General features: G+C 42.8%; 2 protein-coding genes across 2 annotated transcripts in view; one reads left to right on the top strand and one right to left on the bottom strand.

Moving 5' to 3' along the window:
• The window catches only part of LOC120058514 (probable ubiquitin carboxyl-terminal hydrolase FAF-X), a 75559-nt gene extending 70395 nt beyond the window's left edge, over positions 1 to 5164 (bottom strand). Inside the window, exon 1 of the mRNA XM_039007227.1 lies at positions 4956 to 5164. The gene's annotated coding sequence lies outside the window, so the exon portion shown is untranslated. The remainder of the gene's footprint in view (positions 1 to 4955) is intronic.
• A 2622-nt stretch (positions 5165 to 7786) lies between these two features.
• Positions 7787 to 17828, top strand: part of LOC120058513 (mediator of RNA polymerase II transcription subunit 14-like) — a 39829-nt gene continuing 29787 nt past the window's right edge. Inside the window, exons 1-12 of the mRNA XM_039007226.1 lie at positions 7787 to 8183; positions 8483 to 8509; positions 8664 to 8769; positions 9030 to 9203; positions 9619 to 9748; positions 10990 to 11118; positions 12707 to 12814; positions 16335 to 16467; positions 16594 to 16744; positions 16843 to 16954; positions 17101 to 17226; positions 17320 to 17398. Of these exons, the coding sequence (XP_038863154.1) occupies positions 8011 to 8183; positions 8483 to 8509; positions 8664 to 8769; positions 9030 to 9203; positions 9619 to 9748; positions 10990 to 11118; positions 12707 to 12814; positions 16335 to 16467; positions 16594 to 16744; positions 16843 to 16954; positions 17101 to 17226; positions 17320 to 17398 (1448 nt within the window). The 5' untranslated portion in view covers positions 7787 to 8010. The remainder of the gene's footprint in view (positions 8184 to 8482; positions 8510 to 8663; positions 8770 to 9029; positions 9204 to 9618; positions 9749 to 10989; positions 11119 to 12706; positions 12815 to 16334; positions 16468 to 16593; positions 16745 to 16842; positions 16955 to 17100; positions 17227 to 17319; positions 17399 to 17828) is intronic.

Raw genomic sequence — 17828 nt, 5'->3', positions numbered from 1 at the left:
TATATAATTTAGAAAATAGTAAAAATAAAAACACTAGAATGATTAGGTGTGTCCAAACTTTTGACTGGTACTGTATATGTAAACGCTTGACTAAAACAAATCTCGGTCAACCAACAGCCTGATGACCAAACAATCGACCAGTCAACTAATTGGGGTCAGCCCTAAAGTTTTTGCTAGCTTACATGCCCATCTTCAAAATTCAAAAATACTGCTCATTGAAGCACAATAATCCTTAACTAGATATGAAGTAGGGCAAGTAATACTTCATCAAAAAAGCATCAACATAGATTTTTTGTTTTAGCTTAGATTAATTCAGACAGTTTTGAGGCAGAAATGGGGTTTAGCAGATGATGTCACCTAATGGTAATATTTGTTAATGTTAGACACACTGAGGTATAGGTTAGACCTTATACATCAATGGGTTAGACAGCACATTATAGCCAAACTACTTTTGAACTATCCCATTTCCATTTGCGAGAAACGAGATCAGTGCTGACGGTATCGACTCGCTGACGTAAGACAGTGTCATTGAAAAGCATGGAAGAGAATTGGAACATTCGTGTACTTCCTGAATTGACTGGAATTTAAATGAAATTGACCCCAACCCTGCTAAATGCACATGCATTAATTGTAGTCCCTAAATTTTTTTTTATACACAAACAAGCAAAAGAACTCAAGATGAACAGTTGTGGTTCAAGTCTAGCTAAATGACTGCCATGGAGTGTTACCTAAACAGCCTCATTCAGACAGTATAATGATCATCATACACGCAGCATAACCGGCATGCCAGCCAGCATGAAAAACGATTAATAGCCAAGTGGATCATTGGCCTGCGTTTCAGTGCTGTAATGACACTAACGTCAGGGCTCTGTTGATGGGTTTTCTCAAAAGTGGCCTCCGCTTGGAAGAATCACTGATCTAGGAATCAACCGCTTACAGTGGCCAAAAGCCACAAACTCTTAGTTTGTGCTTTGCTTATAAACACAAAGGGTTAAGGATGGAAATCATCTGGGATGGATGGGATTCATGTAAGACTACCGCACTCAGGTAATACCTTGCACAATCCCACAGAATTGGCCATCAAGATATATCTCAAACGTTTTATATTGAGCAATAACAAGCAAAACGAAACAATTGTTCAGTGACGAATCCCCAATTTAATATTCATCCAATTGAGATCAGAAGGAAAACCAAAAGAATAGGCCTAGTACGTGACGCCAATATCATGAAAACTGATAGATAAGATTGGGAGCAGACGATGGAATGGAAATGTGACATACTGTACTTGCTGCTTTCTTTTCCTACTACCATAAGCCCCTGACCAGATGGAAACTTGTCAGTTATTCTACAAACCACATATGCTGGAATTGGAAATGAATCATACACCATTTTGAGTTTAGTCTTATTCTTGACATGTATAGAGGTGGTGGAGGCACATAGTTTTTTAGGATTTGAACTCTGAACAGCATAAAGCAAAGACAACAACTTTCTCAGTTTCAGACAAGAGAGGGGATTTCCTGAAGTAACCATGGGATCGGTTGGCCAGGAAGCAGGAGATATATTTCTCATCCCTTTTGCTTTCACTCTCCTTTACGATTCTGTTCCAGACCAACACAGAATGTCTGTATGAAATACAAATGCATGCTTTTTCCCCTCTCAGTCTTTGGGAAAACTGCTCAACCACTTCGCGATTTAAAATAAACTTCCTTGAAAAATAAAGCCAAATCAGCAGCATCTTTCTTATCAAAATATATAGTTTCAATATCTAGCCTACAGAAACGCAAAGCCTCAACTTCATATAAAGTCTATGAGAAAGTCATCACCATAAATTCTATTCTCCCTCCAGCTCGAAGGTACAATCTGGTTTATAACCACACCACGCACATGTCGCACCACGCACTGCGGTTGGCCTTTGTTGTATGTCCCAACAAAGGCCAACCGCAGTTCCAGAGGACACAAAGGCCATAAGGATCAGTAGTATTAACTCTCTCTGTCCTCTCCACCCAGCTGAAAGCCTGGGTAGCGTTCAGTCTGGTGTAACCGATGTGAAATGGCTAGCTAGTTAGCGGGATGCGCGCTAATAGCGTTTCAATCGGTGACGTCCCTCGCTTTTGTGGAGCGATGGGTAACGATGCTTCGAGGGTGGCTGTTGTCGATGTGTGCAGAGGGTCCCTGGTTCGAGCCCAGTTAGGGGCGAGGAGAGGGATGGAAGCTAAACTGTTACAACACTACAACAGAAATATATTGAGTAGAATAGATATACATGCCTCTCTCTGACATGACGAGTAGAGAATTATGTCTGATGATATATTCATGGCATTTCTATCTGCAAAGTTAAGTATGTTGCATCCTCCTGAACACATATGTGGCTGCAATCAGTTGGCTGCAGGGACAACACCAGTCTTGCCTGGCAGAGAGACAATATGACTGGAAATCCAATCCACCCCAGTTCAGAACAAGAGGGTTTGATCATGTATTCCCTACACATGATATTTCCTTCATAGGCCTTGATGTATTCGGTGACATATTTAAATGGTTGGGTCTGGCAATGGACTGACTGTGACTACGTTTGTGATGTCATTAAAGAAACCACCGCAGCTGTGCTGGTCTGGTAGACCTGGAGAGCTCTGTGTGTGTGCTCGCGTCCGTGCGAGTTCTCTGATCAACACCTGGCTGCTTTACTCTTTGATGTTAGGTAGCTATAATGAGATACTTGTTTAAAAACTGATTGAGAACAGCTTTATCATTTCAGAGAGAACATTGGTAACATGATAATTCAACACAAAACTAAACCCAGATTCAAGCCCTGCAAAACACAATCTGATCAAACACTGATTAGGCGCAACCCTAAAATCCACTAACAGTGATTATGCTGATATGTCATCTTCAGGAGATGCCTGGGTGTGGTAGTAGTAGGTCAAAAAACATTTAAGGATTCTAAATTATCTGCAGCACCTGTGTTCACATTTGTATCCATCTGCTAGTGGTCAATTCAGTAAGGAAACAAATTTAGTGAACTTTTGAGGTACTGAAACTGAGACATTTCCTGTCCTTACCACTGGCGTCAGAAACATGCCATTAAAATGCTTCTACTGCAGGACATTCCCTAGAGAGCCCAGCTCAAAACCACACTATTGAGTAGCCTACAGTTGGATCCCCTTAAGTGATGAATGCATTTAGCCACTGCTAATTAAGCAACAGCATATTGCACAAAGAAAACACCAGTCAGTGATCGTTCCTTTTAAATCAGTAACTGCGAATTGAAAATGATACCATACTGAATGGCATTGTGAAACAAGGGAGGTCATCCTCTGTTCAACATCCTTCAGTCTCTAACTGGATGACTAGCTAATAACACATAAATACTGTTGCAGCCTGTCGGGCTAGCTAGCTCTTTAAACATCACTGGCTGGCTATGTCATGTGAAATGGGCCTTGAATTACAGCTGTATACCGAATGAAAGGGGCCACTAGACGGTATGGTCCAAACCTGAGAGTTCAGTATTAAATCACTCAGAAATAAGCTATGTCCATGACGACATTAGAGGTGACATTATATATATATATATATATGCCATTGAACTAGCTGATTAGCCATTTATATTTATTCCATCATTCTGATAAGATCACTATGAAAACAGTCACTGACTAACGTTAGTTAGCATTTTGCAAGGATGTTGTTGGCAAGTAAGTTAATTGACAGGCAATAGATTACACATTCGTTTACAAGTTATGAAAAATAAATTATATATCATATTACAGTTGACCAAACAGGTCCATGATTCTGCAGCTACATCTTCATCTTTGCTAGCTACTTAAAATACATCCAACACGGGTGTATCTGTCAACTTAGCTAAATAGCTAGCTACAGTAGTTCGCTAACGTAAGGTTGGGTTGGTTGGCTGTGTGATCTGCTTACATTCATCAAGGAAATTAAGATCGTATTCCAAAATCAGAAATGTCATATCATTACACTTAGAAATATCAAGACAATACATTTTTGTAAAAACAGCTCGCTAGCTAAATTGGAAGCTAACTATCCAGCTAACAACAACCGTATTAAGTCTGATTTCGCAGTGCGATCCGTCACTTGAAGGCCTAGTTTCCAAGCGCAGTTTTCCAGGCCTTTGCCTGGCCAGCAACTGTAACCGTTGATACAAGTTCATTAGGGTAGTTGAAGGTAGCTGGATATCTGGCAAGATTTAGACACAAACTACGAATTCATCGTTTTGAAACATTTGCATTTCAGCAGACAATGCGCTAACGTTCGCTAGTTAGCTGTTAAGGAGCAGGCCGCGCAACCACGTCAATAGTGAGATATTTTATTGTGGTACTAGCTAACCTTACAACTCCTCTAGCCAACATTGACAAGTTAGCTAGTTAGACGTGTCTACAGTTGTCACGGCGCGATATTTCTGGATTTAACTCCTATTAAAACAACTCAGACATCTGGTTCAGGGGTGGGGAACCGCCTGTCATTACGTTAACTAGCTAAAGAGCTCGACAGCTAATTTAAACGTCAACTAGTTAGCTGATATCGACCCGGCTTTCAATAACGTTAATGTTCACGAGCTAGCTAACCGTTAACTAACTGTTAGTTTAGCTAGCCAACTCCACATTAACTTGCTCCCCCCTGTCATTGGGTGAGTCAGACAGTAACGTGGTAAACTTAACTAACGTACAGTAAGTAGCTAACTACGTTAGCTAGCGTAAGCTACCTTATCTATTCTGGCAGAACTAATAACATTACTTAGACAGCCAGCTAGCTAACATTCCCCAATCCAAGTTAAATTATTTAATGATTAACGACGTGAATCATCGTATTTCAGTCCAAGACATTTCTAACAAAATAAATAACGTTAGAGCTAGCTAACGTTACCAAGTCAGCTGCCATTACCTGCATCCACCAGCTGATGTTAACAGTGCAAGCTAACGTTAGTTGCTATAACCACTTACCAGGAATTTGATAGGACTTCTCCTCTATTCACGACCTACTCCAGCCTTGACGAGTGTGTCGTTGTTTATTACATAAATGTGCCCTATATCTTGCTATTTCATTTGAAGCTCAACTGTCAGTTAGAATAATCTGGTTCCTTGGTTTTTTTGTCAGCTCTTGGGTGTTTTTCCTGCGTCACCAGCGCGCTAGCAGCCCCCCCAAGTCTATCTAGAGACTAGCGGATCTCTTGTCAGTTCGGTCCTAGCCAGTCAGTCACAACTTGCCGCTAGTGAACTTCTTCAATATGGCGGAAGCGCAGTCCTGAACAACGTGAAAACAGATGCCTAACGGCTTTCCGAACTGTAAATGTCAACATTAGTTAACGAGCCAACTAGCTATTCTGTGGAACAACTTCGTAAATGGAACCTGTGCTGAATGGTAACAAAAATCAATACAATGTAGAATAGATGGTTGACTCCAACCCCGATATTGGATTCGCTTATCCAGGATTTTCTTCAACTCCCATATTCATTGCTTGCTGAATCAAAATGGGTTTTTGTAGGACTACATATCGCCTCCTGCTGTCATGGATCTGTTGAGTCTGTCAGTATTTTATAACAAACATTTATCAGTGTGCAATAGATACATATGATCTATCATAAATTGTGTATTATTGGGCACCTAAGACAGTGCATATTTCAGTTGGCCAAGGAGAAAAAACAAAGTTCTGTTCAAATACCAGTAGGACTGCACATCCCTTCCTCCAAAATGAGACCCCTTCTAGGGGTAGGCGGGTCCCCTTTGCCCTTCCCTAGAGAGGTAGCCCTTCCCAACACTTCTCTGTAGAACTGTGAGGAGGGTGCTGGTCTGTCAACTGATAGACATATGAGGAGTGGTCAGGTTACTAATCTTAGTCTCTCTGGGAACATAGAAAAATATTAAACACAATACTCAAAGGCTTAAAGTCCAGTGTCATTTGGTTAAGATCAGAGACCTGCACAGTACCAGGGGAGTGGATATGAATGAATGAACTATGAACTACTGTTGGGAGACTGCAGAGAGACAGAGAGAGAGAGACACAGAGCGAGAGATAGAGACATAGAGAGAGAGAGAGAAAGGGCGCTCAACTGCTGACTCACTGGACAGCCATAGTCCAGCGGCTAAAGTGGGATTAACCCCTGCACACACATTTCCCCTCTACAGTTGTGTGTGTATATATATATGTGTGTGTGTTCGTGCAAGTGTGTAGGTGTTTGTGTGTGTGTGTGTTTCTAGCACTTTCCCTTTATCTCACCTTTTGTGCATTGACCCTCATGCCCTTCATCTGTCCTGTCAGTGGTTTGAAATGACAGCAAGGGCAAAGCTGTTCTTGAAATCTACAAGGAGGTGAAGCACTCTGGTAAAGTCATAATCTGACCATATACTGTTTTCTGTTCTCCCCAGAGCTGTCACAATTCCAGACAAGGCATCCATGTAACGCAATAATAGTTTGACAAAAAAAAGACGATTGTCACTTGTTTGGTTCACAGTAAGATTCTATGTTAATGTTTTGATTCCCATGTTATTTTGCAGGCATGCCATATTGATATAATAATAATATAATAATAATATATTGATGATATCCTGTAAAAGGGAAAAGGAAAGGAATGGAAAAGTAATTCCTATTACCTGCCTCTGGGAATTGAGGAGTCAGCAGGTATTCCAATCAGAATTCCACCCTAATACCTTTACCATTGACTCTGGCGCTGCCAACATAATCTATGGCTTGAATTGTTTTTCTTTACCAGCCATTCAGGTCCATGGGGAGTTGAAATGTATCAAATCGTATACTGAAGTTTAATTACATTTATTTGACAGAGACAATGCACATCAATCCTCAAATATATAATATGTACACCAGTGTATGTATCTATTTGTTTTGTCCTTTATTATGTTTTGTCTGTATGTTCTCCTCAGGGACAAATAAGGTCTATCAGTCCAGTGGTGGAAAAAGTACCCAATTGTCATACTTGAGTAAAAGTAGTGGTACCTTAATTGAAAATGACTTAAGTAAAAGTGAGTCACCCAGTAAAATTCTACTTGAGTAAAAGTCTAAAAGTATTTGCTTTTAAATATACTTAAGTATCAAAAGTAAATGTAATTGCAAAAATATACTTAATAAGTATCAAAAGTAAAAGTACAAGTATAAATCATTTCAAATTGCTTATATTAACCAAATGGCACATTTTTTAAAACGGATTTAGACATAATTTGCTAAGCATTCAACATGTAATATGTACTTTTCGGTGTCAGGAAAAATGTATGGAGTAAAAAGTACATTATTTTCTTTAGGAAATCTGTGAAGTAAAAGTAAAAGTAGTCAAAATTATAAATAGTAAAGTAATGTACAGATACCCCAAATAACAACTTAAGTAGTACTTAAAAATATTTTTACTTAAGTTCTTGACGCCACTGTATCTGTCATATGATCTGTCTAACTAACTAAAATGTCATGCACAATTTCCAGTACGAAATGATAGGAGGACATATTATAAAAGCCGAATAGACATTATAAATGTGGTGGATGTTTCAAACTATGAGGAAAATATTTTATGTACTTAAAATACCACTGATTGGTTACATTTATTATCGCTCACAGATCCACTGGCGCTGATCAGGGGCCAGTTTGATTGTTTATTGCCTGAACTAATTGACAAAAAACCTAGTGAATGAACACTGATCCTGGGACAGCAGAGTAAACACGAGCGACTCCTTACATTTAGTTATTTTAACGATTGTTTCTCCAGTCCATGAAATCCGTCTACGGGTATTCCTTTCCACCTAACCGTGATCACTTCCCGTCAGACAGTAAAGATGGCGGTTGAACAGCATTGAATATGTTCTGTAATAAGCCATTAAAACGTGGGTATTTGCCAATGTTTCAATGGGGCGAAGACGCCGAGCCCCTACTTAATAATTACGTCGCGCGAAATGATATAGAATATGTGTAACATTTGTTCCAGTTTGAAGTAATTGCGAGTCGATAGTTTACATTTTTTCGGTCTCCATCGGTGGAGCTTTCCTTGTTATTTTAAAATGGCTCCAGTGCAGATTGGATCAGATGGGCAACTGGTCCCTATCGGGGGTCCCACCTCGGCCACACAACCGCCTTCTTCTGGACCCCAGGCGACGCAAGGGGTCCGGTTGAGCCTGCTGATTGAGTTTCTCCTGCAGAGGACCTACCATGAAATCACCCTGTTGGGTGAACTGTAAGTAGCTAATGACGAGACTCCGTCAAGTGGGCTATTGATGTTGACTCTTGTTATATCTGATCCAGGTCCATCAGGCTCAAAATAGTGGTTATGATGTGTTTTGTTTCATGGCAAAGCGTTTGGAAAGTAGATAGTTGTGCAAGTAGCCTACTTGGAGTCTTTTCTTTCAACCATTTATTTGACCCTTGCGTCCATATTAATTGACATTTCTTTATTTTCTGTGTTCATATGGTGTGGTAAAATGATGTTGTGATGATATCTGAAAGTTACCCATAGTGTTTCTGTCCTTCTTGCAGTCTACCCAGAAAAACAGACATGGAAAGGTAAGTGTGTCTCTTGGTTCACTCGGTGTGCTCACTGATGAAATTGACTTGTCAAAATGGGAATGTTGTGTTGTATGTGACAGGCACATTTTTGCCTCTTTGACCATTGGTGCCGATGAGTTTGAAAACTTTTTTACTGTACTGTTTCTGACAGAAAAATCGAGATCGTCCAGTTTTCCAGTCGGACCAGGCAGCTGTTTGTGCGTCTCCTTGCCCTGGTGAAATGGGCCAGCAACGCTGGGAAGGTGGAGAAGTGTGCGGTATGTAAGCAAGACTACAGTACTCTACTACACCAATCATATTCTCACAGTGGGCATACACAACCAGATACTAGATTGAGTTATGCACATACAAGTCCAACCTTCTCACAATTTTCCCCACTGATATCAATGCATTGTTTACGTGAAAGTTTGAGTTAGGCCTACTTGCACATTATTAAAATTAGAACTACTTAGTAGTCATTAACAGTTGTAAGCTAACCTGACCTCTAACCCCTAACCTCCGGTTTCCACGGAAACAGATGATCTCCAGCTTCCTGGACCAGCAGGCCTTCTTGTTTGTGGACACGGCTGACAGGCTGGCATCGCTGGCGAGGGACGCCCTGGTGCACGCACGCCTGCCCAGCTTTGCCATCCCGTTTGCCATCGATGTGCTCACCACCGGCTCATACCCGCGCCTGCCCACCTGCATACGAGTAAGACACCCCTAACTGGTCTGTGTTGTCCATCTTTCTGTTATTTATTCTTATTGTATTGGTGTCTTTTGGCCTCTTGACCAGGCCTCTTTATTATAAATGAGAGCTGGTTCTCTGTTGACTTGCCTGGTTAAGTAGTGCTCACTGGTCAAATAGAATGAGGCGTCTGATGCCTCTGTGTTTATTCGCAACTGTAGCTGAAGTAGCCATGGTGACTGCCTGGTTTAGCCAGCAATTTTGTCCTTCATGTACTCTGTACTCTTCGTTTGTGTGCATGATGTACATATGTGCACAAACACATAAACCCTTAGTGGGTTACCACCACCATCTGGACGGGAGTGTGGAATAGGAACGGAGAAATCTGAAGCCCTATTTGGGCCAGTGCATTGACAGCTGTGTGTGCGTGTGTGTGTAGGATAAAATCATTCCTCCAGATCCCATCACTAAAGTGGAGAAACAGACAACCCTGAACCAGCTCAATCAAATCCTGCGACATCGTCTTGTCACAACAGACCTACCACCTCAGCTAGCCAACCTCACCGTGGGTAAGAAACACACATGCACAGCCACACACGCACAACCACACACATACACACACAGGGTTCCATTGAAATCCTTGGGCGGGCCACTGAGGCATCCCGAAAAAGCACTTAAGTCAAAACAGTGTAAAAAAAATATATATATATTTTGTGGACACCCCTTCAAATGAGTGGATTCGGCTATTTCAGTTATACCCATTGCTGACAAGTGTATAAAATCGACCACACAGCCATGCAATCTTCATAGACAAACATTGGCAGTAGAATGGCCTTACTGAAGAGCTCAGTGACTTTCAACGTGGCACTGTCATAGGATTCCACCTTTCCAACAAGTTAGTTTGTTAAATTGTTGTCATGCTAGAGCTGCCCCTGTCAACTGTAAGTGCTGTTATTGTGAATTGGAGGCATCTAGGAGCAACATCGGCTCAGCCGCGAAGTGGTAGGCCACACAAGCTCACAGAGCGGGACCGCCGAGTGCTGAAGCGTGTATTGCATAAAAATTGTCCTCGTTTGCAACACTCACTACCGAGTTCCAAACTGCCTCTGGAAGCAACGTCGGCACAAGAACTGTTCATCGGGAGCTTCATGAAATGGGTTCCATGTCCGATCAGCCTCACACAAGCCTAAAATCACAATGCCAAACATCGATGTAAAGCTCACCGCCATTAGACTCTGGAGCGGTAGAAACGCGTTCTCTGGAGTTCGGCGAATGGCAAGAGGAGTAGCGGTTGGGCACTTACACCTTTGGGATGAATTAGAACGCAGTCTGCGAGCCAGGCCTAATCGCCCAACATCAGTGCCCAACCTCACTGATGCTGTTGTGGCTGAAGTCCTCGCAGTAATGCAGTATTGATTTAGCTATTATGTTTGCTCGAAAGATCACAGCATTAGCAATGGCAAAATGCATAGAACAAGAAATTAGCATTTAAAACGGCAAAATATTCTCTCAGTTCCATGGGAGAATATGTAGAATTTTAGGAAATTAGCTTTAAAAATTAAACATTTTCACTCAGCTCCATGGAGAAATGTGTAGAATTGCAGAGAATTTGCTTTAATATTCCAAAAGTTCTCTACACCATTAAATCCAGCGGAGCCCAGGGGTGGACCACGCCCCTTTTTTTTTGTTCCAGGAAAAAAATAACTACTCCCACACAAAGCTGGCCAACCTTTCCATGGGTAAACATCACACAGCAAGACAGTTTCTGGCTATTGAAAAGGTGGCAACCATTATGTATTGTGTGTTGTAGTTAACGGGCGTGTGAAGTTCCGCGTGGAGGGGGAGTTTGAGGCCACTCTGACAGTGATGGGGGATGACCCAGATATTCCCTGGAGACTCTTGAAGCTGGAGATACTGGTGGAGGACAAAGAGACTGGAGGTAAGACACACAACACCTGAATGACCACACACCAAACACACAGAACCCAATACTAACACACCAATCTAGGATTAGAGCTAATCTAGGTTTTATAAATCTAGGTTTATAAGTAATCAGAGATGTGTTGCACCACTTTACTTTTAAATCTGAATCAGTAAATCTATGATTAACGGTTTTAAACTATTATTAGTGACATGTTACACCGAAATATGAGGTATTTTGTGAGTTGAAACGAAGTAGCTAGCCTACCTGACAAATGATGCCACAAAGTTGCTGTTCCTTGATAAAATAATAACAATGTAACGTTAGAACTACTGCAACTCCATCGTGAAAGGTTATCATGGGTTGGCTAATTTTGAAATAAAATCCGTTATTTGCCAGTACTAGACAGAAAACGAATTTGTTAGCTAACGTGTAGCTAGCTAGTTTATAAACCAAGCTAGCTAGCATCCAATATTATTTAGCCATTTATTATTTGTCAGCTCGCCACCTTATCATGGCATGTCAATGAAGTTCAAATTTCTCCGCTTGACGGAGCTGATGGAGGAATGTAGTACCGTACTGGAGGATAAAAAGACAGACAACACAACTGTCAAAAAGAAGTTAGACACCTGGGCCATTTTATGCGATAAATGTAATGGCTCGACACGGGTTAAAGAGAAGAGGGACACAAATCGGATGAAAGCGTGCTGGAGTTTTTCTTAAAGCAAAAGCCAAAAAGGATGCAGCAGAGGAGGGGCGGGGAATATTTCAGACCTGAGCCGGCGGGGGGCCTCCGGCCAAGGGAATTGATCCTATCACCCAGAAAATATGCGAGATGATTCCCCAGCAGTTTGCCCCTCTCCATAACCCCTATGATGACGACGGACAACTTGACCCACCAATATTTAGTAAGCATAAATAACTGGTTAATGCTACTTCACTACAATGTTAACGTTATCAGGCCCGTTACAGCATGTTGCATAAAATCATCATTCGTACCAAGGCTGGGCATATCATAAACTCCAATTTAATTGTTGTACAAAATGGGCACGTAAATAGCCTACTAATAATTATCATAAAACTCAACAGGATTAAACCTGTCTCTAATTATTCTCTGAGGAACTCTCCACAGAAGATATGCTTCCATTTTATTAGTTAAACCACCTCAAGTGGCAGTTTAGAATTGATCTCCAATCTAAATTTATATATATATATTTTTTTAATTCATTGAGCAACAGGCTTAAAATTAATCTACGTTTAAAGTGAAAACTAAATTTAAATTAAGTCCTTCCTCTAATTTAACTAGGATTAATTTAAAACTAGGTTTAACATTTGATGCTACAAGATTAATAGATACATCTTGATTTAGCCCAGTTTAAGAGTTAATCCATATTGGGGCAACCCACCCCCACTGTACAACTCTCACCAACTTGATCTACTGTAGATTATAATTATTCTGGTCCTGATGCGCAGGAGGAATCCAACTTGAATGAAAATTGCAGCCAGCACTCGCAAATAAACTATTTAATGAGATTGCTTTCTTTTTTTTGCCATCCTCCATTTTGAATATTTTCCCCTCCATCCTCCCCCCGCCCCCTCCTTCCAGATTGCAAAGCTCTTGTCCACAGTATGCAGGTGAACTTCATCCATGAGCTGGTGCAGTCGCGCCTGTTTGCAGACGAGAAACCACTGCAGGACATGTACAGCTGCCTGCGTATCCTTTCTGTGTGTGTGAACGCGCGCGCTGTTTCTGTGCAGACAGTGAGATGCTGCAATGTGTGTGTGCGCACGTACTGTATTGACTGGCAGTGACCATGCATACAGCAGGCCCAGACACCAACAGCATTCCAATGGTCGAGGCCTTGTGGTCAGGGACATGCTGCAGCCAACAGCCACACAATGTCTTTCAGTTCATCAGGTTCCATGAAACAAGCAGAGATATTTACATTTCATATACTATTTAGTGTGAATTGAGAATGTAATCCAACACACACACACACACACACACACACACACACACACACACACACACACACACACACACACACACACACACACACACACATTCAAGATTGAGAGAAAAAAGGGGTGTAGTGTTATGGGCCTACATCTGTTGCCCAGTGGGAAATGTGGACCTGGGACATTTTTCAAGATGGTGGTAGTTATGGCAGAAAGGCATCTGGCAACCCCCAGCTGCTGCTAATTACCCTCCTATGTTTTCACTGCACTGTCTATCAAGATAATGTGGTTATCATCAAATGTATTTATAAAGCCCTTCTTACATCAGCTGATATCTCAAAGTGCTGTACAGAAACCCAGCCTAAAACAGCAAGCAATGCAGGTGTAGAAGCACGGTGGCTAGGAAAAACTCCCTAGAAAGGCCAAAACCTAGGAAGAAACCTAGAGAGGAAACAGGCTATGAGGGGTGGCCAGTCCTCTTCTGGCTGTGCCGGGTGGAGATTATAACAGAACATGGCCAAGATGTTCAAATGTTCATAAATGACCAGCATGGTCAAATAATAATAATCACAGTGGTTGTCAACAAGCAACAAGTCAGCACCTCAGGAGTAAATGTCAGTTGGCTTTTCATAGCCGATCATTAAGAGTATCTCTACCGCTCCTGCTGTCTCTAGAGAGTTGAAAAGAGCAGGTCTGTGACAGGTAGCACGTCCGGTGAACAGGTCAGGGTTCCATAGCCGCAGGCAGAACAGTTGAAACTGGAGCAGCAGGACGGCCAGGTGGGACTGGGGACAGCAAGGAGTCGTCATGCCAGGTAGTCCTGAGGCATGGTCCTAGGGCAAGGAAGAAAGAGAGAAAGAGAGAATTAGAGAGAGCATACTTAAATTCACACAGGACACCAAATAAGACAGGAGAAGTACTCCAGATATAACAGACTGACCCTAGCCCCCGACACAAACTACTGCAGCATAAATACTGGAGGCTGAGACAGGAGGGGTCAGGAGACACTGGCCCCATCCGATGATACCCCCGGATAGGGCCAAACAGGCAGGATATAACCCCACCCACTTTGCCAAAGCACAGCCCCCACAGCACTAGAGGGATAACTTCAACCACCAACTTACCATCCTGAGACAAAGCCGAGTATAGCCCACAAAGATCTCCGCCACGGCACAAGCCAAGGGGGGGCTCCAACCCAGACAGGAAGATCACGTCAGTGACTCAACCCACTCAAGTGACGCACCCCTCCTAGGGACAGCATGGAAGAGCACCAGTAAGCCAGTGACTCAGCCCCTGTAATAGGGTTAGAGGCAGAGAATCCCAGTGGAGGGGAACCGGCCAGGCAGAGACAGCAAGGGCGGTTCGTTGCTCCAGAGCCTTTCCGTTCACCTTCACACTCCTGGGCCAGACTACACTCAATCATAGGACCTACTGAAGAGATGAGTCTTCAATAAAGGCTTAAAAGTTGAGACCGAGTCTGCGTCTCTCACATGGGTAGGCAGACCATTCCATAAAAAGGGAGCTCTATAGGAGAAAGCCCTGCCTCCAGCTGTTTGCTTAGACATTCTAGGGACAATTAGGAGGCCTGTGCCTTGTGACCGTAGCGTACGTGTAGGTATGTACGGCAGGACCAAATCGGAAAGATAGGTAGGAGTAAGCCCATGTAATGCTTTGTAGGTTAGCAGTAAAACCTTGTAATCAGCCCTTGCCTTAACAGGAAGCCAGTGTAGGGAGGCTAGCACTGGAGTAATATGATAAAAAAATGTTGGTTCTAGTCAGGATTCTAGCAGCCGTATTTAGCACTAACTGAAGTTTATTTAGTGCTTTATCCGGGTAGCCGGAAAGTAGAGCATTGCAGTAGTCTAACCTAGAAGTAACAAAAGCATGGATACATTTTTCTGCATCATTTTTGGACAGAAAGTTTCAGAATTTTGCAATGTTACATAGATGGAAAAAAGCTGTCCTTGAAACAGTCTTGATATGTTCGTCAAAAGAGAGATCAGGGTCCAGAGTAACGCCGAGGTCCTTCACAGATTTATTTGAGACGACTTTACAACCATCAAGATTAATTGTCAGATTCAACAGAAGATCTCTTTGTTTCTTGGGACCTAGAACAAGCATCTCTGTTTTGTCCGAGTTTAAAAGTAGAAAGTTTTCAGCCATCCACTTCCTTATGTCTGAAACACAGGCTTCTAGCGAGGGCAATTTTGGGGCTTCACCATGTTTAATTGAAATGTACAGCTGTGTGTCATCCGCATAGCAGTGAAAGTTAACATTATGTTTTCGAATGACATCCCCAAGTGGTAAAATATATAGTGAAAACAATAGTGGTCCTAAAACGGAACCTTGAGGAACACCGAAATGTACAGTTGATTTGTCAGAGGACAAACCATTCACAGAGACAAACTGATATCTTTCCGACAGATAAGATCTAAACCAGGCCAGAACTTGTCCGTATAGAGCTATTTGGGTTTCCTATCTCTCCAAAAGAATGTGGTGATCGATGGTATCAAAAGCAGCACTAAGGTCTAGGAGCACGAGGACAGATGCAGAGCCTCGGTCTGACGCCATTAAAAGGTCATTTACCGCCTTCACAAGTGCAGTCTCAGTGCTATGATGGGGTCTAAAACCAGACTGAAGCATTTCGTATGCATTGTTTGTCTTCAGGAAGGCAGTGAGTTGCAGCGCAACAGCTTTTTCAAAAAAAACTGAGAAGAATGGAAGATTCGATATAGGCTGATAGTTTTTTATATTTTCTGGGTCAAGGTTTGGCTTTTTCAAGAGAGGCTTTATTACTGCCACTTTTAGTGAGTTTGGTACACATCCGGTGGATAGAGAGCCGTTTATTATGTTCAACATAGGAGGGTCAAGCACAAGTTATAGCCAAGTTATAACAACATTAAATATCATAACGCTGTCACACAAGCACAAATATAATGCTACATTTATTTGTAATACCGTTATGCCCAATAGACGGCCAATTATTAAATAGGTTGAAAGGTTTCCTGGAGTCAGTTATTTTTATTAACCATAACTTAACTCTGTAGCAAGTACGTTTTTCCCATTTATTTAGTTTTCATTAGTTTTACTCCGTAGCAAGTATAACTGCCAGCCGCGGCCTACTTTAATAGCTGAAGCCTGTCAGCGTCCAGACACCACACAGACCCGCACACACAGTTAGCATGGGTGTGTCTGCATTTCTGTATGTATTGTGAATATGTGTGTACGCCATCCTCCTGGCCCAGCCCTTCCTTGACTCTCCCCCCCCCGTCCAGATTCTTTCTGCCTGTCTCTGCAGCTGGAGGTTCTCCACTCCCAGACCCTCATGCTGTACCGAGAGCGCTGGGGAGACCTGGTGCAGGTGGAACACTACATGCCTGCCAAGTGCCTCACACTGGCCGTCTGGAAGTAAGAAACACTTGGTTGATTGCTTAGTTGAATGAATACTTCATCACAGGGAAATTGGTCCATCATCATTTGACCCATCCCTCTCGCCCTCTCTCTTGGTTCTTCGCTTTCTCTCCCCCTCTCCAGCCAACAGGTCCTGGGCAGGAAGACGGGCACTGCGTCGGTCCACAAAGTCACCATCAAGATTGACGAATCAGACGGCTCCAAGCCTCTGCAGATCACCCATGATCCTCCGCTCCCTGCCTGTGACTCCAGACTGATGGAGAGAGCCATGAAGGTGAGCTATCGCCTCGTTCCTCACAGCTACAGTCTTCTACTATTATTTTGTTGTGATGAGGACCTCATCACAGTCTCTGTTCCTGCCCCCTCCTGTAGATTGATCACTTGTCAGTGGAGAAGCTTTTGATTGACAGCGTGCACGCTCGCTCTCATCAGAAGCTGCAGGAGCTGAAAGCCATCCTGAAGAGCATCAACCCCAGCGACAGCTGTGAGTCTCTCTGTCCTCTCTGACTTATCAATACACTAACTGATCCAACAACACTGACCCAGAATGCAATGAACAGAGTTGTGGACAGAAACAACCATGTTGTCAGTGTGCAATGTTATTGTTGTCTCTCCTTGCCTGTGTTTCAGCGTTCATAGAGACCGCTCTGCCCACTCTGGTCATTCCCATCTTGGAGCCCTGCGGACGCTCCGAGTGCCTGCACATCTTCGTAGACCTGCACTCAGGGATGTTCCACCCCATGCTGTATGGGATCGGTAAGCAGGGAGTAGCACACACACCACATCGGTAAGCAGGGAGACACACACATAAATATACACTGTACTGACTTCCACTGTGTCTGTCTCCAGATCAATCCATGCTGGACGACATCGAGAAGACCATCAACGACGACATGAAGCGCATCATATCCTGGCTACAGCAGCTCAAGTAAGTCCATTTCCTGTCTCTCTCACTCTGTGTCAACTCCCTGTCATGTGGCTTATCACTCCTCCTCAGAAAGCCATCATACCTCCATATCCACACTCGCACATAATTTAGTATGTAAAGTGATTCACCCTAGTACTTTAGTAGTCTATACTTTGTAGTATACCCATATGGATATGAGAAGAGGTACTGTCACGTTTTTTAAACATAATTTTAAAAAATCCATCTCTTACGGGACATAGTCTCCATAATACAGGGGCGGTCTTATATTAGCCCTTGTCCTAGTGTGGCGCACTGGTGGCATATTGGGGGCCTCCTGGCACCTCGGGGCCTCTGGGACGTTGGGCACCTCGGGGAAGTTGGGCACCTCTGGGAGCCTCGGGGCCTCTCCTGGCACCTCTGGGATGTTGGGCACCTCTGGGAGCCTCAGGGC

The sequence above is a fragment of the Salvelinus namaycush genome, chromosome 13, assembly GCF_016432855.1.
Source record: "Salvelinus namaycush isolate Seneca chromosome 13, SaNama_1.0, whole genome shotgun sequence".
In the NCBI taxonomy this organism is placed as follows: Eukaryota; Metazoa; Chordata; class Actinopteri; order Salmoniformes; family Salmonidae; genus Salvelinus; species Salvelinus namaycush.
This window is presented reverse-complemented; position numbering and strand designations above follow the sequence as displayed.